Raw genomic sequence first — 23,132 nt, forward strand, 5'->3', positions numbered from 1 at the left:
ATATATCAGGCGACAAGACCACAGCTGTTTACCTTGCCGCTTCCTTGCCTCTTTGGCTGCTTGTACCATGGCCTGCTTCTCTAATTTTCTCCTCAGTTTGATGTGAGCTGCCTGTCGAGCTATTTCTACAAAATTAGGACATTAGAAAAAAAGAAATTAAAAAAGGAAAACTGACCCTCAGACAACCCATAAACTCTACTTCTCTCTCTCTCTCTCTCTCTCTCTCTCTCCTCTCCCCCCCCCCCCCCCCCCCTCTCCCTCTCTCCCTCCCTCCCCCCCTCCCCCCCTCCCCCCCATGGTGATAGTGTAAAGATGGTCCCAACATCTCTATATGGTAAACTGACCTTGTGCTTCCAGTTTACGCAGCAGCTTGGCATCTTGGAAGTTATTTTCAGCGATAATTAGAGGATGAGACTTTAGTTGTTGACTCCCAGTGCCATCAGCTGTTGGCTGGTGGTCAGACTTTAAGCGGCGGCTGCGTCTGCCATCCATTGCTATGATAGTGGGAGTAATCTCCTCCTCAGCCAGCAAAACCCACTGTAAACCCTGGGTAAATTGACATAGAAGACAAATTTTAGCAAAAGAAAAGGAAATGATGGTTGGAATAATAAACATGCTTCTATTTAGTGATTATTAAATGGTGATCATCTTGCCACAACTTCTTTTGCCATGCTTCATACTCATTTCACATAAATATGTCATTTAAGACAAAGAATACTGATAGACAGTAAATAGGAGAATTGATATGCTGTTACACTGGTTTATTTTCTCCTAAAAATAAAGGTTTCCAAAACAAACACAGATACAGAAATGTTATCTGTGTCTTTTACACATCATTGTGTTACTTGTTTGAATCTCATTTATGACATTAACCTTTTTAAATATGGTTTTCCATCCAGATTTTCACAAACTTAAGAGTCATTATTCTTCGGTGAGCAAATAAAACTTATATAATAGATGACAATGCCAACACTGTGATTAAATGCCATGAAACAACACTAGAAAGGAGAAGCATTTACCTCTGCTCCCTCTCTGGCTCCATAGAATTCCCCAACTTTAACTTTGGTACTGAAGCTGAAGTTGTCCCGGGAGATTTCAATTATTCCATTTCGGAGCAAGTACTGCAGACAAAAGAATAATGCAAACTAATTAAAGCATGGGGTATAGAATAGTCCTTCATTTGGGGCTTTAAGTCTACACGTCGTTTCCATGAAATCGGGTAATAAAATCATCATTGATTCACCTTCATTACATCAGGATACTGTCGCATCTTCTTTCCACAGGGTGCAAAATAAGCAACCTCCCCTTGTAGCCGACCTGCCACGGTCCTGATCCGGGTCTCCCTCCTCCAGCTTACAAGAAAGAGAGTTGCAAAGCACCACATTAAAATCTAAACAAAACCATACTGCTGTTGTTATAGCTGCATTCACTCATAATTAAATCAAAAGCTATAAAAACAATAGTTCTTCGCAGCAAAACAAGACTGGGGGAAAATACATGTTTTTTTAATTCAACCCAACAGGAAAATAAGACCCCAGATGATGTAACTGATGACTGTGCAGCTGTGTAGTCTGTGACTTTCAGGAATCAGACTCTAAAGTGGCCATGGGCCAAGTGGGGCAACCCGCTCAGTCAACATGAACTCCATTGGAGAGCAGCCACGGCTTAGAGAAAGATATGTAGCGGCCTCTGTTTCCTGTGACCCCCGCCAATGAAAAACAACCCTGAAAGATGAAAGGTCGCTATGATCTAAGGCTGCCAAATTTGTGGCCAGGAAGCGTTTAATGTTGCATTTTTGTGTTGAAGCTGGATGCAATTAACCCCTTGTGTCAAAGTGCTGGTCCTTGTTTAATTCCTGCCGTTTATTTAAGCCATGTAAAGGAAGTTTAAGGATGGTTTTCATGGTGTACTCAAGTTTTCCCGATGGAACCCTAAATATGGGACCCTAGTAATGCTTTTTTTTTTTTTTACATATAAAGTATATACGGTGCAAATGTGTAAAAAAACAACAACAAAAACAGGCTGTCCCACAAAGAAGATAGCCATACCAATTGCATAAATGCAAACAGAGCAGCAAATATGACAGCAAGGACATCCAAGACCATCCATCTAATGTGTTTTTCTTTTAATATGACGTGCACACACACACATAATAACTTACCCAAACTCAAGAGGCAGTCGTAGGACGCTCTCATCTGGCACTGTCCTCCTCTTTCCTGGTCCTAACAGCGGCAGAAATCATGTAACACCATCAACGTGAGCAAATACAAAGATGGGACAGTCTTGAGTGAACTTCATTTCAAAAATGTGTTACCTGGCAGTGCAGCAAGTTTGAAGGATGTGGACAGGGCGCTGAGGTTACTCAAAGCTCCTAAGCGGGTCATCCCAGTGGGAGTGAGAAGACCACAAGGCGAACTTGCAGGTTTGACAACCTGCAAGTTGAGTGGGGAGCTGCTTGCTGAGAGGGGTGAGGACGACTTGTGAGCAGACAAAGGTGCTTTAGCTACTTTCAGAGGAAACCTCTCTACGTCGCTCCCAGCTTCCATCTCACCGTGCTCTTTTATGTCATCCTCGGAGCTATCAGAGTCACTATCCATATTGCTTTCTGACTCTACAGGAAATTCCAGCATGGCCGAGAAAAAAAAAAAGGAGAGACAGAGCAGAAATAAATTCTAATTAGCATTCTTCTGATGTCTAAGCCATACAGAGCACTGCTAATTATTGAATCAAGCATCATCTCTCAGCTTTCAACTGCAGAGACATGTAAACAGTGGTATTTCTTTGTTAATGTGAGGTCTGTTAAATGTAACCTGATAGACTGGTGCCAGAATCTTCCTCCTCAATGTCATCTTCATCTTCATCGAAATCATCTAAAGAGTCCGACTCGGAGTCCTTGCTGCTGTGGATATCAGACTCACTCCCTTTGTCCAGGTCTACAGGTGAACAGGAGTGGGTTTTCGAGACAGTCTTTCCAGAACTCAGGGAGGTGGGGGTCTTGGTCTTCCTTGATCCATGAGCAGATCGTGATGAGGAAGTAGATTTAGGCAGGGAAGCAGTGCTGCCGGATGGTTCCTTGGTGGTAGTGCTCAGGTTGATGGGCATCCGGTAGGAGGGGCTGGTAGCTGCCAGCAGCGGCTTAGTGTTAAAGGTGCAGCTCTGGATGCGGGGCTTAGTGATGAGAGCCAAAGGAGCATCCTGTACTTCAGGATGGGTCTCTCCATTAGCGTGATGGCCCAGGAACAGATTGGTCTCACTGTAATGTAAGAAACACACTGAGGGACTACTCAGCATATCTAACAAATATTTAACTGGTGTTAGAAATGCTGTAAAGGATGAAAAATGTGTGTGATTTTCATACCAGCTCTGGCTTGGATGTTGCAGAGAGAAAACCTGCTTTAAAGAGTCCTTGGAATGGCCGGCCTAAATAAAAATGAAAATGAATGGGAAACAAAGGAAAAAAGAAAGTAATTACACCAACTGTCACTCACATAACATTACCGTGGGCTGCAAAAGAAAAAAAAAAAAGGAAGGTGTAATAAGAGACAATGAAGAGCAGACTCGAGCCTGTCAACAACAATGCAGAGAAAAAAAAAAGGCTGCTGTGGAAAAATATTTTCAAATAGTTTGGCCTGGTACCATCCTGCAAATTCAGCTGTCATCATGTATTTGTTGCTATTGTCATACACTGGCAACCAAAGGCTTGTATTAAATGTACCGCCATCATATGAATTAAAATGCTCTTGTTACAGATTGCCACATTTACCCTCCTCCTCAAAACAGCGACAATAACAGAGTCTTGCAAAAGAGGCCATTTTCTCTCTCTTGATAACAAACATCCTAAAGCATAACAGAGCTAATTGCTTGTCAGTTTTCCCGATAGAGCTAAACACATTTTCACTTTCAGACGTGTACTCATGCAGCAGTTGCACTCTTGGGAGATTAAATAAAAGCATATATGCATCTATTTTCTGTAGCTAAGGAAACTAGTAATTTTTTTTTTTTTAATGACAGCAAGAAAGATGACAATACATTAACAAGCTAATTTATTGCAAAGGAGAAAGAAACACTCCAGTGCTTCATTAAAGGAATTCATTTTCTGTATCTCGGGTAGAACTTAGAAAATAGGAAACATGGCCACAGTAAAGCAATATGCATAAAAACTATAACTCACCTGTCTTAATTTAAAACTGTTGAAGTGAAATGAGTTTTTATCTGAAAGGCTTCCACTGCTTTCTTTCAGGCTATCGACAGGCCATGTGTGATTAGAAGACAACACCAGCGAGCTCTGTGTATGTGCAGGATTTTGTGAGGCTGACCGTGCTGGTGGTTTGGGAGTAGAAGAGAGGGGAAGGAATTTGGGTGATGGCGAGGATTTGGGAGATAGGGGTTTCATAGGGGAATACAGAGCAAGGGGTTGGGGAGAAGAAGAGACAGAGCTATGCTTTGGAGAGGATACTTGAGAGAAGTGCTTTGGTGAAGCAGTTAGAGGTAAGTGTCTGGGTGAGTTGGAGAAAGACTTGGGGTTGGGTGGAGAGCTGGAGGCCAGAGGAGAGACATCCCTCAGGGACAGTGCAAAGGGACTGTTGCTGGTGGCCGTCCCTATGGCCTGGATGACACTGATGTGTTGCTGGTTCTCCTCTTCTGCAGCCCTACAGCTTTGGAGAAATGGTGATGCAGACAGAGGCTGATCATCTGGATGAGATGACTGGAGGCGGTGCAAGGGAGTCAAAGCAGCTCCATCACAATGACTGTCTTGAGTCGGATTTTCATCAGCAATGCAAAGTCTCTTCTTTTTACTATCAGACGTGCTCTGTGTCAGCCACTGAGTAGGAGGATGAGGAAAACAGGGAGAGGACAGCATGTCAGCCCCTGCTGAGACAGCCTCACAGTGGCAGCTCTGTCAGCTAACACATACATACAGTTTGCCACTGCTTTACACAATGACATTTGACTGTTTTTCAACATTCAACAAACTAATCTGCAACAAATTTCAGACCTCTAAATCGTTTTATGATTCAACAGTCTTGTCTTACCTTGGCTTTCCGTTTAAGGCAACCCTCTGTTGTGGAATCAGAGTCCTCACTGTCATTGCTCTGATCGTCCTCTTCTTCATCATCATTATCCTCTTCCTCCATATCATCAGCATCACTGCTGCTCTCCTCGACATCACTTGAGCTCTCCGACAAGGATCCTGACTGGCTGCCGCTCATGCTTGAGGTCTCTAGTGGTCTTTTGCTGGGATTCTAAATAAAACAGACATAATATGTCTCAAAAAACACATCAGTGAAGTGGACTCATGTATACACTGTCAATAAGAAAATGCATTTTGCAGTTGAGCAAAAATCAACCTTTTCTTTTGTTTGCAGAGCAGTCTTCTGGTGGCCTGGGTCCTGAATGCTCTTTTGACAACAGTTGGCTTGAGTTTTCTCCTTGTTTCGCTTTGCTGGAATTGAACTGCTGTTCATAGTAGACTTCCCAGTAGGGGGGGGACCCCTCCTGCCATTCACTGTTCCATTCATGTCTACAGAGACTGGCATTGTACATTTCATCAGTTAAGACACTCATGGCAATAGGCGGACAATAAAAGAGTAACACAGAATAACATCCATACAAATATCAATGGCAATTTGCAAGGTCAATCTCATAATAACAGCAGTTTACATGTGTATATTCATTTACACACACATTTTTTGCAAAGCCCTTCTGCTTTGTATTCTGCTACGGCACGCATTATAATTAGCACCAACTAACCTGAGGTACGGGGCTGTGAATGAGCAGGATCTTGACTTTTGATGGTTGATGCAAATGCAGGATGCAGACCCAGAAGAGGAGGGAGGAAGGCTGCTGCTCCTCTGAGATGTGCTTCAGATGGCCACCACCAGTCTGGAGTGGGGGAGCAAGACACTGAAGCATTAGGAAAAATGAGTCACGTTATCTACTCGGATAAAGAGATAATTCAGTCCTTCAACAAGCAATAAAGCAGCAGTTTATTCGACTCAAACACTGCACTGTTCACTCAGCAAGTTTTGTATTTAAACAGAAAATCTGCAGTCTCATATCCTGAACCATTTGCAATTAAGTTTCCCAAAGGGACCAATATGCAGAGTAAAGATGAAAATATAAATGCAGGACCAAATGAGTTGCTCTTGCCTCTCTCACGCTGTGAAAAGTCATATTCCAACCTCCCATAAAATTAAAAGATGAGAACATAAGGTAATGCATGCTGTTGCGTGCACATGCTTTTATGGTCTGTTGGTTGCATTAAATGAACAGGATAAATATATATTATCCTTATATTTTGCTGAGTAATTCACTGAAATGATCCTCTGGTAAGATGCCAAATGAATTTTCATTACAGAGATCGTAAGACAGTTCACATCAAAACAAAGTTGTTATTAAAAACATTGCATCTTAAATGTCCTTACCTGGAAATGTACCAAACTGGGGATGAGCAGCAAATGCAGACAAACCAAGACTACCAAGACCTCCGAACTCACTTGATGTGTAGAGCCGAGAAGCTGGACGGCTGACTAAGGGAAAACTGTTCGACTTGGCGGGTCTTTTTAAACTCCCATCCCCGCTCATCTGTCGCAAAGGGCCTGGAGAACAAATGATTGTATTCAATAATCAATCCATACAGAATAAAACACAATGAAAAAATGGTTTTACTTGATCTACTGATGCGGTTGTTTCAGTAACTAAAAAGTTACTCCACTTATAGTCTGCTTAGGTTTTAGCCTTGGCTTCATATAATGTATTCCTGCTGTGAAGGACTTATACTTTCAATATACAGGTCATACACAAATATGCAGTGGTACATGTAAATACTGGGGCTGCCACAATGAAGTAATAATGTATTGATTGCTAAACTATTCAGTCAACTACAATGATTAAAACAAGCTTTCTGATTTTTGGTACCTAGGCTATCTGACATTTTTCAGCACCTAATCGATTATTTAAAAAATAACTAGAATTGGCAGATTGATCGATAATGAAAATAATCCTTGTGGCAACCCGAGTAAATACAATATCAGGTTTTGCATAAAAAAACATTAGATAAACCAGTGAAATCAATTAAAAAGCTTTTAAAAGTATGAAAGCTTAACTAAACAACATTGGTGCAATATATTTCTATTTTACACAGGTGACACAAAATCACTTAAAGGAGTTTAATTTACTCGATACTCATGACAGAGAGAGAGACAATTACGAAGGGAACCAATGTACTTTCAGTATTTACTGTTTAGTCCAAAATAAATTATCTGGAAAATTTCTGCGCACGTTTTTGGTGCGAGGGACCTGTAGATGAATAATTTATGAGAATGTCTGTTATGTGCTCCTCATTGTCATAGCATGACAAAAAAATACATTTCGGGAGCAGCGTATAATGACAGAAAAAAAAAAGAAATCACAAAACCTGGTATGTAAATTTGCACATTATTTTGTGGTCAGGGGTAATCTGACAGCTTATGCATCGCTGCTGCTCAATGCATAATGATTTTGACCACAATTAGTATTCAGAGAAAACAAGAAGATGCTGGCGGCTGCAAGCACGGAGTGAAGCTGACGGACATGTCAAATCACAAGGGATAAACTGAAGCTACTGGAGCTAAAGGTTGTCAAAAGACATCCACAAGGGCGTACACAGCTTTTTAATTGTTGGTATTCATTAATTCAACAGCCTTTCCCTTCCTATCAAAACTGGAGGAATGTGTCTTAAGCCTCTTATTGTTGCACAGTTTTCGACAGATTTTAGTTGGGCAGCCCCCCCGAATAGATTTGCTCCTTTATTTTTTTTTCTCTCTCAAAAGCTTGTGTCGTTATAAATTGCAGAACGAGTGCAAAGTCAATCATAACGGTGCATTCGTTTACTCTACATTTATTAAAAGTTTGGCTGTTTTGTGGGTGCATAATAATAATACCATTTGCATAATTTCTCAAACCAAACAGGGGCTGAATAATGAAACACGCTGTCTAGAAAAACAAATAACACATTAAAACAATTAATTAATGAGTCACATTTAATCATGCACCTTGACTTTTTGTGCATCTAAGTAGCTCTGATGGGAAGTTTTCGGCGCTGAGAGGGGAGCTGCCTGCAAGGCTAAAGGCTGGGCTGCATTTGGCGGAGGGCATCTGTGGCGGCGCAGGGGAGGAGCCGGCCGAAGACGAAGCCATGTGAAGGGAGGACGGGGCCGAAGATGGGGAGGACAGTCGCTCTCCAGACTCCATATCTGTCAAACACAATCCAGTCAACACTTACAAGATGGAAGAGAAGAAAAGAGGAGCAGGAGAAAACACCCACTCGTGCAACACACCCCACTGAGACTTCGTTTCTTTCCAACACACAACAGAATTAAGCTGACAACAGTTCTGGATTTCTGTCATGTCCTCTGACCAACAAGGTCCCTTTTGTTCTCTAGTTTTACAAATAAGGCTGATGAAAATGTTGTTTTTTTTACTTTATGTTTAATTAACAGTAACTAAATTAATTGTTTATGTATGTCATCAACCCAATGCAAACAATTGAAGTAAATTTAATACTGTATAAAAGAAAATTTAACAATTCTACGTTCCTTTGGATAGAAGTACTATCTAAAGGTACTAGAATCTGTTAACAAACTAACCACAAACATACTGTGTTCAGTAAAGTAATATGGACAAGACGGCGCATAAACAACATATAAACCAGAGCGGATACACTCACGACACACACACAAACAGTCCACATGCTGCTGGTTCATATCAAGAGTCTTTGAACCTCTCCAATGTAAAGCTGTCGCAGTACAAGCTGTGAGCTAAGATTCAATCTTCACTCTCATTTTCCTTTCCACAACATTTACAGTTAAGTCGACACAGATAGATGAACAGAAAGTGTAATTGGCGTCGTGCCCATCATCCAAAGCCTGCCACTGAGATATGAGGGCTACCAAGGACACAAAGTCACACTGATCACAAAAGCCAACATCTGAAATCCCCTTTACACACATATGCAGATTGTATTTCACAGCGTGCCTTTGCTGAAGTATCTTACACTACAGCGACATATTTCAAGATATTTTTAACATTTTCTCCCCACACAAGCTGCTGATTAATTTGAGGAGACACAGCTCCCATCTGAATATCAAGTACCATCCGTCACCAGGAGCGACACTGATGAGTCGTAAATGACATGAAAGCTGCAGCCATGCTTCACCGATAAGGCCACGGTTTCCTGTGGTGATGAGTAGCGGGTTTGTGCAGAGCTGCTAAGAACAAAGGTGCTTTCATATTTATGATGCATCATAAAACACACCTACACACATCCAGCGTATCATTTTGACCTTGCTTCATCATCATCGTTTATTCGTCAAGCTAAGATGTGCAGTATGCCTTACTTGCATCAAATGTAAATCTGCGGGTGAAATTAAATTAAATATGACAAGGATCAAAGCAAAAATATGTCACTAATAAATTCGGCACACTCGGGGTGCTCGTCTTAATTTTCAATGATATGTTGCTGTTGTATTCAGCCGTCTAATGAGTCACACACAAAAAAACTAAACCTGTTCTGAAGGGAAAGAATCTTTTTTGCCGCATAGAACAAGCCAATCCTGACATTTACATTAATTTAGGTAATAAATAAATAATAGACAATAATCCTAAAAGCACATTAGCAGCAAGTATAGTATCCTGGGTTCTTAATAACCTACATAAAATTATTATTTTTTATTTTATTTATTAATTGCTTATACTCCTTTTAGACATAATGCAAACATGTGAGGTGCAAGTCACTGTAGTGTATACATCCTCAAGTGTTGAATGCAGGTCCTATGACACATACAGTATATGCTAATTTGCCTGAGATGATTGATTGGATTAGAATTATTGGATTATGAAAAAATATATGCACGAGTTATTCCACAAACACAATTGTCATCACTGATTAAATAAACTGTCTTACAAAAAATATAAGCTATATAACACAAATAATAAAAAAAACATAAAGTGCTACAATGACAAAGTATCATTACAACTATTACATTAAACAACATTTCTCATTATAACGGCCCTCTGTCTTAGCATCCTGCTCAACTGTGACTGAGTGGACTATTTTCAATTTTCTCTCAGAGATGCTATAAATTCTCTTTGTACTGTCAATGATATTATGTTAATAGCTGCGAAAATGTATTTGGAGCACTTGCATATTCTTTCTCAAGGTCATGGTCTGGAAGGGACACCAGTGTACAAGAGGAAAAAAAACATACAAGGACAATTTATGTTCTCTAATTCCCTTAACGTACATATATTTGCAATATAATAACACGTTCATTAGTGTGGCACTTTTTCTGTAATGTATTGGGTAACCAGAACATAAACAAGAGACATTCAAGACCACAGGGAGATCAGTCACAGTCCAAGCAGAACAAGCCCAGACTCTAGCAGAGGAAGAGGAACTCCCTGCTGTGAATAAGCAAAGAAAACCAACAAGCTGACATGTTGCAAGACAGCTAAGCACAAATCATATTATTAACTTCAAAGCTAGGCTTACCAAGTGCACAATGTGTTTTCCTTTTGTCATTTTTTTTAATGTCAGATTCTTGTTTAGTTTAACTAAATATACATTTTGAATATACAATACATGTTATTTGCCTTGATTCCTGAAAGTCTTCAATTAAGTTTTGTGTCCTCTCAACGATAAAAAGAATAAACATATTCCGCATTTTGTCAAACTGGATGCTATAGATACAGGCCAGACAGCGTTGCGCCCGCTGTGATAGATAAAGCAGTACGAATAATGCAAATGTGTGACTTTATCTCATAACAAAAACAATCTTTGCATGCAACACAGACCCGTGTATATTTCTCAGAGTAAGTGCACATAAGCATTTGTTTTCCCAATGTGTTTCTCCCTCTTTTCCAAGCTATCTTCTTAGACAATAACAGATGGCCGATGCTAACAATGATAATCCAAGTAACAGAGTCCTCTGCATGGATCAGCAGTATTATAACTGCAAGCACCGTGTCTTTTCAGCAAATGAAAGGTACACGATAGAAAGAGGCACTACATCAATGTGTCGCGGTGCTGCTCTGAGGTGGAAGAGCTGCATCACTCAAAGATTCTGTCCTGTGCCTCTTCTCCATCTATCTGCGGTGCACGTTAAATGATTAAAAGAGGGGGATGTGAATATGACCAGCTCTAACTATAGTTACCATGCATATCTTCTGGGCTTCTCATCAGAATGACATCACTCTGTTGAATCCTCCTCTGAAGACATTAACATCTTCTTGACTGATAGTATACATGGTTGCTTAGTCACTAAGTATGACTGCCGGTGTACATCAACCCACTTAACACAATTAATTCCTTCTGCTACCAGGGAAAAATAACAACACTACTCACTTTTGGCTCCACTGAAGGGATGAAAAAATTAGGGATATAAAAAGCAAAGAGATTGGAATCTTAGTCAGTCGTTGGCAGCAGAGAATTTAAATGATTATAATTTTTTTCTAAAGTCATTCACTCTGCCACTCGTCATTCTCCCTTTGAGGTCAAACAGCAGGTCAGCTGAAATGAAGCCAATCACTTTAGAGGATTTCACTTCTTCCCATTTAAGTGAACACCCACAAGTTGTGCAGAATGAGGGTGCACTGAAGAGCAGGCTTTTATGCTCAAAGTATGACAGAGAATTGAGTGCATACAGCTGCTGCGGCGGCTAGAAGCATAACAGGTTCAGTGGTACACCCACAGTTCAGGTGAAATGCCACGCTCCTATGAGTTTCAATCAGTTTTTCAGTCTGTCATGTCTTCTGATGACAAGTAATGGTTCCTGGCCCTGACTCCTACTCCACCTGGAAGGTGATGAAGTGTTCTGTCGGATCCATCCCACCAGCGAAGGGGAAAACTTCAAACCTTCTGACCTCTGAGAGGGGCAGAACTACACCGACACATACTGTTACCCAGGGAGTCAAAGCGGAAGGATTTTCAAAGCAAATTAACGGCTGCTATCTTTGATGATGAGGCAGTGAGGGCAGCTGAGAGGGAGTTTATGAACGTTTTAAAACATTTTGTTTTTATTGCAAATCTCATGTATTATTTTCTAAAGCTTCTACATACACAAACACTATCTCCTGTTTAAATAAAACTACTGGATGTAGGTAGTAAATTAAGAGTCTAAAGAGAAACTACAACCTCTGACTCTGAGGCTACATTCTGATTGTCAGTCATATTATTCAAAACCAGGTGAAATCTCATTCATGACAGATCACATTTGATGGTAGAAGTGTCTTGCATATGAATATGACTGCCCTGCATGCATCTTCAACAACAGAAAATGTCATATTTCTGAAACCACTTGGTATTAAAGTGGAGGATAGGTAAGATAAGATGTGCATTTTTTATCTCCTAATTTGTGGGTATGCCTACTACATATTTCAAGCCAAAAAACGCATTCATTTCTATTGACTGTTTCAAACAAGTACTTAATACAGTGGCAAGGTTGGCAGTTAAGCAAATGAATGGGCTCTGATGAATAATGTAATGCCTCAGATTATTTAATGAAATGCATGTGTCTCATTGCAGCATGAGCGCAGTTTGCATGTAGATCATTTGCATAAAGATTGATTTGAAAGTGGAACATGACACATGGAAACAGGAGTCTGACATGTTCTGCTCGGACATGAACATGAGCTCCTCATCAGCAGCAAGCAAATTAGACATACAGAGAAGAATAGGAAGGGTGCAGACACAAAAGGGATTTCATGCATCTCCCAATCAACTACTATAAATTAACAGTCATTCCCACAAACTGGTCAATAAACTTAAAATCTCGTGTCTGGGTTCCTCACAAATACCAGACCACAAAAAGTCACCACGTTTCTTACACTCATCCTAAAAACAGGAACACCTCTTCATATTTTTCACTCATGACTGGACCTCCACCTGCATTTCCAAATCCATGCTAAAACATGGAAGTTGACGCAACGATTAGACAGCATTCATATTTGAAGTTACACATCTGCCCAGATGGGAGAGGACAACAACCTGGTTCTCAACACCTCAAAAACAAATTGACTGTCTACACTGTAGGCCTGGTCAAAAAGACCTGGCAGAGACTCTTCATGCTTAGAAAACAGCTCCCACTGATGCTCAACTTCTACTTTGACCAGCTGTATTACTGCATCAGATGGTGAGGGTGGCCCGTTGGATTGTTGAGACAGAGTTTCCACACTTTGACCCTTGACACCAACAGACTAAGGATGTTTTTTTGGACAACACACATCCCAGTCACTGCCTGTTTGAACCTCTGCCAACTGGCAAGCAGTTCAGATCCATTAAATTCAGTACCGACAGACTGAGGAACAGCTTTTATCCAAGAGCTGTGACCTCATCACACCTCTCCCTGCCCAAACACACAATAGATTCTGAACCACGACATATGAAGACGACACACGTGAAGACTATGAATACAGCAACTATTTGCACCATACTTATTTTGTTTAATATTTATTGCATTTATACTAATTCTGCTGTTATTATACTAAATATTTCTGATGTTTTTATTAAATTTACTTATTCAATTATGACTTATGTATTTGAAATGAGTAAAACATCAAAGGTTTGTCTACATCCGAGTATAATGACACTGATTCTGATCACTGATTAATCTAAACTAAAGTAAACTAATCTGAAGAATAACTAATATGAATTTAAACTAATCCGAGGAATAAACATCATCTGGATGACATATATTGTTAATGCATTATGAGAGCAGTTCTCTAACGTCATATATAAATGAAAACTTCACAGTTTACAGATGCTATGTATGTTCTAATGTCTATAATTTAGTGCTCTAATATGCAGCCAGGCCTTAAGGGAAAAGTCAACAGCAGTTACAGGTAATCACATATGCCCATTATGATCATCATCACACCTTACACACATCATTATTACACGTTCCTTGTTTAGTCCTGCCTCATTTATTCAAAGTCATTTGTTGAAAGAATTAGATTTCTGCTAATATTGTTCCCTGAAGCATTACTAAAATTATTAAACACATACAGACAAAATCCCGAGGTAGATAATAGGAAGCAGTTAACATGTTTTGGTAAAATGTGTGTCCTTTGCCACTCATTCTTGAGTAAATATTTACAACCAAAAACCCTTGAGTTGTTTACAGAAAGCAAGGCGATATTATAGTGGCACTGCGACACCAAATGTTATAGATTCAGCAGGTGACTATCTCGGCTTAACTCAACTGTGAAAGGTGTGCATTTGCATGTTAACAGGAAGAAAAACAGCCTGAATATAAAAAAGGTATCATGTGCAATCACCCGAGAGGAGGTATATAGCAACAAATTTATCACGAGAGCAGGACGCCAATGCAAAGGTTATCCGTCATTCCTCAATGATAAATAAAGCACAACACAACAAAAGCACTCGATTTATGATTCAACCGTAAAATAAGAAAAAGAAAAAAAAAAATTATTATTGTTATTATTGTTATTATGATTATTTTTTATTATTATTATTATTATTCTTGTTATAATAGTTTATTTGCTAGTTAGACCAAAATTGCAAGGACCTTTTGTGGATTATCTTGAAGAACCACCGTATATCAAAGCAAAAATCTACCTGACAATATTCAAGTATCTGCTCAGTGTCTGTTAACAGAAGGTGGTGTGGTATGATATGTCATCATGCCAGAGGCAATGAGGGTAAAAAGTCCAAGGTTCTGTTAGTCTTTAAGCACAACACTGCAATGTTAATAAAGTTGTCACGCTTTATATGATCAAACGGCATTTATGTACAGGAAAGCAAGGGGCCAAACAGGGTTTTTAACCCATTTCTCCCTAATGTCAGTGTCCAAGGTAGCCAGGATCAAGGTAAACGTCGCTATCACAGCTTTTTTTATACACCGCTCCTCTCTCGCTCTCAGACTCTCCAAAGAGCACAACGTAAATCACACGGCAACCGTAATGGGAAGTAGGACTGCAGTGTGCCAAATGAAGCAATAAAACACATCCAACCATTCAAAGCATTAGTCACACTGTGTCCATATGTCCATATATTGAAGCAGCCGATGCTGGTTACTTTCAAACAAGCAGCTGTGCCCACACTGAATGCCTTAAATGAAGGTCACTAATATGGAAAATGTGAGTTAAAAAGGAAATTGGTACTGCACCCTTATAGCTAGATAATGCTAGGCTGCCAAAAGGCAGACACAGTACTTAATGGTGGGACTACCGCTAATAAAGGACTGACATGAGGACTGACACATCACAGCTCACACAGTCACTTTGATGTGGTGAAGCACAGAATTATAGCCCCACAAAAAGAAACAGCCCAGTCTCACAGGAAACGGCATTGTTTTTATATTTTTATGCAAAACATAGTAAATGTTATATTGTACATACTGCACAGAATGTTTGTCAGATGATTTGAAGTGGAGTGTTGTAATGTAATGAGGACATACCGGTGTGTTTTTCTATTTCGTCATGTAGTGTTTCTTTAATGGAGGTGAGACAGTGTATGAGGACATTCTGGTGTCCTCGTAGCACTATTTGTTTATCACGTTGCTAAGTGCATCTGTAGACATGCAATACAGTAAGTCATGTTATTTTGCACATTTTCACAGTACACCGTGAGTAGTACGTAAAAACGAAAACTCATAATTAAATCTAAAGGAGTAGGGTGCAACTGGCCACACTATAGCATCCACTGTAATGATTATTTTTGCAACGCTACATATTTTGAGCTAAAAATTATGCTTAATTCACATGTGTATTTTTTTCCCTATAATGCGTTGGACATTTTTAATGTCACCATCAAACAGAATAATTATCTTTGCAGAAGCTGCACAAGAGCCTCAGCCTGGAAAATGAGGCACATTGAAAATCCATGTGACATTCTGATTTTTTTAGTCATTAAATCAAAGGATTAGAGAGGGAAGTTAAAGGTAAATATTATCAATTAATAGTCTGGCCATCCAATTCTTTGTTCTTGGGTCCAGCAGACTCAAACAGGGTAACATACTATAATTTAGTTCAGCAACGGGTGAAGGTTATACATTTAAATAGGACATTTCATTATTTTAAATATGCTAATTCTTATGGGATGACACAGTAAAGACAATGACTTTGAGATGAGGAAGAAGCGAAAAGAAGGACTTATTTTTAACAGACCACAAAAACACCTGTAATTCATTGGAAAAGCGCTGAGTGCATTTGTAGCTGTGGCTTCAATAGATGGGGGGGAAAGTCACTCGGTAGTGCCCAGGCTACTATTTTTTATTTTTATGAATAAGTAGATAAATAAATAAATTAAAATTGTCACAAAGAGCTCGATCTCTGCAGCTGAATGAATATGCTCTTATCATGCGGCCTTGACACTGACAAAATGGCACAAAACAACAGTGTTCATGCTATAGGTGGGCATTTAATAGTTGCAAAAATATAACCATACTAGAGGTTACTGTGACACTCGGCTCTAATTTGCAACATGAGAGGGAGTCTAACCAGCATGTGCACTGAAAAGGATTCTGGTATAATTAAAAACACTGCTGCCAATTCAATCTCTAAAGTTTGGGTTTGCAGCTTTTTAGCATTTGAGCTTAACAAACACACACCATAGATCTACATGCATCAACATTAGAACCACTATTAGGGCTTCGTACGCATGTATTGGGAAATTACACCCAAAATCTTGGCTGTTTGTTGGAGTAGGAAGTGTGAGAGACAAAGAGATATTAATATGTTTTATAGATGGCTTCAATGTGAATGAATACAAAAGCAGCACCTTCTATTTCTGTTCTGGACAGGAACAGAACTTTGAAGACAGTTTGTTGCTTATTAAGGAACAAACAGGGAAACCTATTACCATGACGGAAGGAATGGCATCATTTATTACTTTAAAAAGGACTTTCTCAGAGGGCCTAAAGTAGCAAAAGAAGAGTTGAATATGCCCAGTCGCATGCTTTGACCAATTCACTAGATGTTGAATGTTTGCCCTGTGGGTTTTCTCTAAGTTCTCTGAGTACTTCCTCACACAGTCCAACACATGCAGATGTTAACTGGACACTCTGAATTGACCATAGGTGTGAGAGTGGATGGTTGTTTGTCTCTGTGTGGCCCTGCGATGGACTGGCAACCTGTCCAGGGTGTACCCCGCCTTTTGCCCTGTGTCAGCGGGGATTGGCACCTCATGTGGAGGATAAAGCGGTAACAACAAAGCCTCTGTCACAAAACTGTCCTGCATAGGCCAAGCTAATATTGATAAACAGTACATGCACTTAACATAGGTTATCACCTGAAGCATCTACCATCGCTAATATTGCCACAGGAGTGTAGAGAGAAACAAATCGCCCGGCACACACAAAGAGCCTTTCTAATGGATTTTTTTTCCACTCTGAAAGCTGTGTGCAGCCAGGCCTGAACGACAAGGAACGGTGTGTGGCATGTGGCAGTTTTTATATGAACCTGCTGGTTTGAGCTATCTGCTCCTCCATATAACCGTCTCACATGTATGGTGAATAAAATGGCATGGAAACTGTAAATAAAAGGCACGTACTACTCATTGGAGGTCGATGCATGATTACAGTCTAGAACGAGAAAAAAAATCCTGAAATATTGCACTGCATCCACACCAAAGAGAATATTCATAGATAGAAGCACTCTAAATATGCCCAGATATTCTCAGCATTACTCATTGAGAAATAAAAACTAACTAAGCATAATATTCTTAATCAACAATGTGAGCGAAAACCACTTTCCAAATGAATATCATGTGATACAGCTGTACACCTGAGAATCCTCATCCATTAGTGAGAAGTGACAGAACTCAGTCAGATCAATTATAGCAATTCTGTAATGACATGACATACATGGAGATCAACAGCTGCTGTGTATCTGCTTCACATGCATCAATGCAACACAGTGCTTCCATAAAATATGCTTGTTCACTGCTCGCAAATTAGATTTTTCATTATACACCAAAACAAATACCAGTTTCATGACTGCACATGCAGTCTCTCACTGAAGAAAAAAAATGTCATTTCAATCCTTTTACACACGCTTAGTAAACAATGGAAATGAGATAATTGATCATGTGCTGGTGGAGGATCCCTGTGAGCAGCAGAAGGTCACCGCCTGCCAGCAGGGCTGATAGGGGAAATGACATTGATGCTCCAGAGCTGCCATTTTTCTTCCTTTTGACAAAGACTCCATCTGCCACCAGGCCATTTGCAACCTCCAAGTCAGAATGTCAATGATTTCCAACCATTCCACAACTCAGCGTTCACCTTGGTGTCACCTCTGCACCCATGTGAGCTCTGACACCACAGATCCTCACTGTTAAGCCCCTGCAGACGGCCTACAAATCTGTCAGCCAGCTAAGTGGCACTCAAGAGTAAGTAATTTATCAGAATTGATAAGATTGTGTTGAGATCTACGGTCAAACAGATGTAAGTGTTCAGATTTCTGGGTTCCCTCAAACGAAATAACTGTAATTCACTGGGTAAGTAGAAAAATTAAGCTAAAGCACAATTCTTTTTTTTTTTTTACTATGGATGCTTTTCTTAAACACACTACATATCTTTATGATGCACGACGCTGCTGTGTGTATCAATAAAGTCAGGAAGACACTAAAAATCCCTATTGTCCAATAAAGACTTCATGTCCACAGTAAAAGAAAGAACAGCAGGCAGCTGGCCACAACCGCCAAAGAAAATTAAATTTTCCTCATTGCCATCTGCACACCTCAGAGACACCCTCACAGGTCTACAGCCTTCAAGCTCCCTAGCAGACCATGCCAGTGCTGTCCCAAATCCCAGGTCCGCCTGACCTATCACCTCAGAGGAGAAGCTCACATAATGAATTTCACTGTACTGACAAACTAGCCTCTGTGACGACAGCTGTCTGGAATGCTCTGCAACATTTCTCTCCTATAGAGATTTGAATGCTTTGGAAAAACACAAGCTGCTCTATATACATTGTACATCCACACTCCTAAATTTAAGTTGGCCTTCGAACTACCCAAAAACACAGGGTGCACCAGACTCTGTAGAAGTCCCATAAACTTGGAGCAGTCAGGCTTTGTGCTTCCATTTGCACCCTTTCAGTAGAAACAGTTGACAAACCACACCAACAGAAGCAGTTTACTTTGCCCATTTCTTCACGTCTGCACTGGCCCCTCGTTATCTGACCTAAACAGAATCAAACAGGGCTTCATCCTTTATTAAAGATCAGCTGACAAAACAGGTGAATCAGCACCATTTTCCTGATTCACGTTTCCTTTGATATAGAAAAGCAACTTTACAAGACCACCAAAAAAAATAAAATGAATTCTAATTTACCAGAAACGTTATCCAGTAGTAGTATCTTGCTTTGGAGTTCTGAGTTCTAATGGTATCCGTGTAGTTTTTTTTATCGCTGCAGAACCAAGAACTGTCCTTTTATGACTGAAGTGTACATATTTGTGGGCTCTGTAAATGTTATTTGATTATAAAGATAATAATTAATCTCATGAGGCAACGTGATGTAACCAGAGGTTCTGGATTACACACGGAGACAGAAAATGCACATTGCTGGTATTCTTAGAAGCTACACATGTCTGCAGATTTATTAGATTTTTGAAAACACTCAGTGTCAGTGCACAAAGCCTTCGACTAAGTTGCATCACTACAAAGAGCCTTTGAATTACCATAGAGCATAGAGTTCTTTCATCTCTTCACTTTTCTTCCCTGAATGTATTTTAGTCCCCCTCCAGGCAGAAAAAGGTGGAAGGGGGAGTGGTCTTTGATATTTACAGTGTTATACGACAGCATTCTCTGGCAAAGTCACAGAAGGTCATAAATATATTTTAAAAACAATCATCCCTACAGTATCACCTGTCCAAATCTTCCTCCTACTCTTTTCAGGCCTAAATCAATCAATCATGTAACACACAACAAAGCAATTCTTCAGAAAACAATGCATGGCTTTCATTGTTGTGTGTGTTTTCTCATTCATCATGTACAGATAATACCAGCAGCTGCTCGACTGTTTCATACAGCAGCAGTTGGCATGTGACATACATTAAAGTGCGACTTTAACTTATCTTTGCTTGATATAAGTTTACATTAAACTGATTGGAAACGTAAGTGCATTACTTGTGTTCTTTTCAGGGTACCTGCTATCATGGCTCAGCATTTGACAGCAATCAAAAGCAATGACTGGCTAGGGTACACTCTAGCCAGTCAGCCTAAAACCTATTGTGGCCCCTGTATATAAACTGAAGGTTGCTGCTAACTGCTATAATAAATCCTTGAGGGGGCGTCTATGTCACCCTCTCATGGAGGGGGGAGAGAGCTCAGCTTTAGAGATGAAAGGATTCATGCGGGCCACGCTCACTTTGCCAATGCAGTTTTAACTCCGCTTGTCCACAGTGCTGAGTGTGACCTGTCCTTTTTTACGGGGTCAACCATATATATATATATAGAGCAGGAGACTTTTCCTCTACAGTAGATCGAGTGGTGGCCGTGTACATGTCATGGATTACACGGCACCATTCCGGCGTTCTTTGATTCCTAAAAATTAAGTGAGCAATTCCACACTGTCCCTTTTCAGGATAATGCCAAATGTTAAAAGAGAGGGGAAGTACAAATGGACTCAGTGTGCGGACGACACATTAGAGAGTACAGTGAATACAGTGAATACAGTGAATACAGTGAATATGATCACACCTGAATATAGCTTTCCAATTATTCGTTTTCACACACGTAGCTGCAACTGTTTTCCCTCATAAACGTAAACTCAACTCATGGAACAACTGCTTCATGAGTGAAAACCTTTCATCATTTCACACACTTCTCTACAGTGGAGTACGCACAATAAAGAGGGAGAAACGTTAACACGCTGCTAATTTGGCAGTAAGTATCGCAGTCAAAATGAAAACTATGTCACATTGAAAGAGTGGCGCTCAGGCTGAAGGGAGGGGAAATTGATAAATGATATACACACCGCCTCTGTCTTGGGGCAACAATTAAATTTTGAATTGCAGCCAAGAAACAGCTTTATAAAGTTTCTAAATGTGGAGTTCTAGCCCATATTCATTTTTTAGAATAAAGCCAAACAATAGCTCTGACACCACCAATTAGCCATGTTTAGCTCACACTAATTTATCTTAAAATACCCTGTAGCCTAAAACATTATATGTTCTCCCCCATGAGACTTTAAATATGTTAGGAAGCCTTGATACAAAGGAATTAATTAGATGGACACAAAATAACTACACAGTGCAATGCAGCACACACTAAGATCATTTATGAGGAATTTCATTGAATTCTTGTATACCCTAAATTGAGGGTATACAATGTAAATTGAACGGTGACATTTTCTAGTTTCAAAAACATACAAGACATCAGGAGAGACAGGACAAAGGGTGGTTAATGTAACAGATTGATTCACTTACTGTATGAGACTATCCCCAGTTCTGTGACACCAGTGCTCTGCACCTGAAACAGCAGACGACAACGTTTAAGATTTGCTGCTCGCTTCTATCGATTTGCACATTCAGCATTGTTGCTTGATCGGAAAGCTCAATGAAAATGAAATAAAAATGATAATGTAGACTGAAGGAAAGAGAAGTTACCTCTGAACATCAGCAAAAAAAAAACGAAATTCCTTCCACCAAAAACACAGGGAAATGTGAAATGACAAAACCACTTTGGAGAAATCCGATTAGAGTCTAAAGAATAAAAAGTACATTATGTACCTATAGCAGAAACACAACCTGCATCAAAGAAATGAAAAGACTAAAATTGATTTTGAGTCTAAGCTGTCGGTTAGACAGAATCCTCCTCGATGTTCATCCTCTGACTAAACAGCTGCCACGGTCAAGAGAAGATACAATATACATTCACATAATATGTTAGGCACTGCAAATATTTCCTACTAGCCACCACATGTATATTATTTATGTCAGTACCATCTGGGTTCATTTGGTTGGGAATGTAAAGGAAATTCCCCCTCTATAGCAGCAAACTATGAACTAATGCCAACTAATGCCTTTCACTCCTTTCATGTCTTTATACAACGATTCGTCTTTAAATAATAATTTAGGCTGTACACCGAGTGGAGCGATGTCGTCCTCCCCAAGAAAAAAAAGTTTCTGTCTGCAGTTCAAAGACTTTCAACACAGTTCAAAGTTATTCTTGTAATAATTTTCGGAAGCCTGTACACTTTAAGGTGTAGTGCGGACCTCCCCAGTTCCAAATTCTTAATCACAGTTCAAAGCTATCAATCACAGTTCCACGAAACAACACTCAACCACAAATCACAACTATATGAGAATTGTCACTGATAATAACTGATGTTTTTTTTTAACATACATTATCACTTAGCACACACATACAGAGGAGTTGTTATTTATCTTACAGTAAATACAGCATTTCAAAATCAAGCCTTCTCTTGGGCTTTTCCTTTAAAGGGTACATACTTATCTCTTCAGTGTTAAATATTACTGTAAACACTGCGTACTGTACTTGTGAAGAGTGTTATTATTCTTTATATTCATTTTAAACCTGCATATCCTGCATGCTAATAAATGACACACCTGATTGCAATGTTCAAATGATCCACCAGAAAAAACAAAAAGTCTACTATAAAATCAACAATATGCTGTAAACACATACTTTCATAAGTTTGAGTGCAGCCTCCATTCTCTTGCACTTGTTTTCTGTCATGTATATTATGTACATGTACCATCATAGAGTTCCATATGAGCCATTTAATAGTGTGAGTGATGAGAGATTACTGTACTCTACACTTACACGTTTGATTCAAAAACAAGGGTCCATCTCACGTTACTCAGCTTTCCATACATACATATTCAGAACAGATAATGGCATTGGCCTCTGCACGTAAACCTGTTTAACCTCTGTATCAATAATAAGTATGCTCAAAGTCTCCTTGCATTTTAAGACTTGAGTCTTTCAGCTTGCTTTTTTCATTTGTTAACCCCACCATCTCAGCTCCAACAACCTGACGCCATCTCTTACCAATTAGGTAATTCATTTCCTGATAATGGCAAAATTCAGAGCCAACAGTGTGGTATTCAAAAGAGATAAGATGTGCTGGTCAGTCTTCAATGTTCTGCATTGGTACATACTGTACAT

General features: G+C 39.7%; 1 protein-coding gene across 4 annotated transcripts in view; it reads right to left on the bottom strand.

The window, feature by feature from the left end:
• LOC131455225 (bromodomain adjacent to zinc finger domain protein 2B-like) overlaps nucleotides 1-23,132 on the bottom strand; it is a 41,749-nt gene that overhangs the window by 13,072 nt on the left and 5,545 nt on the right. For all 4 annotated transcript variants that reach the window (XM_058622733.1, XM_058622732.1, XM_058622731.1 and 1 more), the window contains exons 2-16: nucleotides 21,428-21,470; nucleotides 8,034-8,234; nucleotides 6,426-6,599; nucleotides 5,752-5,904; nucleotides 5,349-5,530; nucleotides 5,034-5,243; nucleotides 4,172-4,822; nucleotides 3,359-3,420; nucleotides 2,811-3,253; nucleotides 2,315-2,611; nucleotides 2,162-2,222; nucleotides 1,244-1,352; nucleotides 1,020-1,121; nucleotides 345-546; nucleotides 33-125 (exon numbers count right to left, since the gene is read on the bottom strand). In XM_058622733.1, coding sequence (XP_058478716.1) covers nucleotides 33-125; nucleotides 345-546; nucleotides 1,020-1,121; nucleotides 1,244-1,352; nucleotides 2,162-2,222; nucleotides 2,315-2,611; nucleotides 2,811-3,253; nucleotides 3,359-3,420; nucleotides 4,172-4,822; nucleotides 5,034-5,243; nucleotides 5,349-5,530; nucleotides 5,752-5,904; nucleotides 6,426-6,599; nucleotides 8,034-8,234; nucleotides 21,428-21,470 — 2,983 coding nt within the window. The remainder of the gene's footprint in view (nucleotides 1-32; nucleotides 126-344; nucleotides 547-1,019; nucleotides 1,122-1,243; nucleotides 1,353-2,161; nucleotides 2,223-2,314; nucleotides 2,612-2,810; nucleotides 3,254-3,358; nucleotides 3,421-4,171; nucleotides 4,823-5,033; nucleotides 5,244-5,348; nucleotides 5,531-5,751; nucleotides 5,905-6,425; nucleotides 6,600-8,033; nucleotides 8,235-21,427; nucleotides 21,471-23,132) is intronic.

The sequence above is a fragment of the Solea solea genome, chromosome 2 (assembly GCF_958295425.1).
Source record: "Solea solea chromosome 2, fSolSol10.1, whole genome shotgun sequence".
NCBI classification, from domain to species: domain Eukaryota; kingdom Metazoa; phylum Chordata; class Actinopteri; order Pleuronectiformes; family Soleidae; genus Solea; species Solea solea.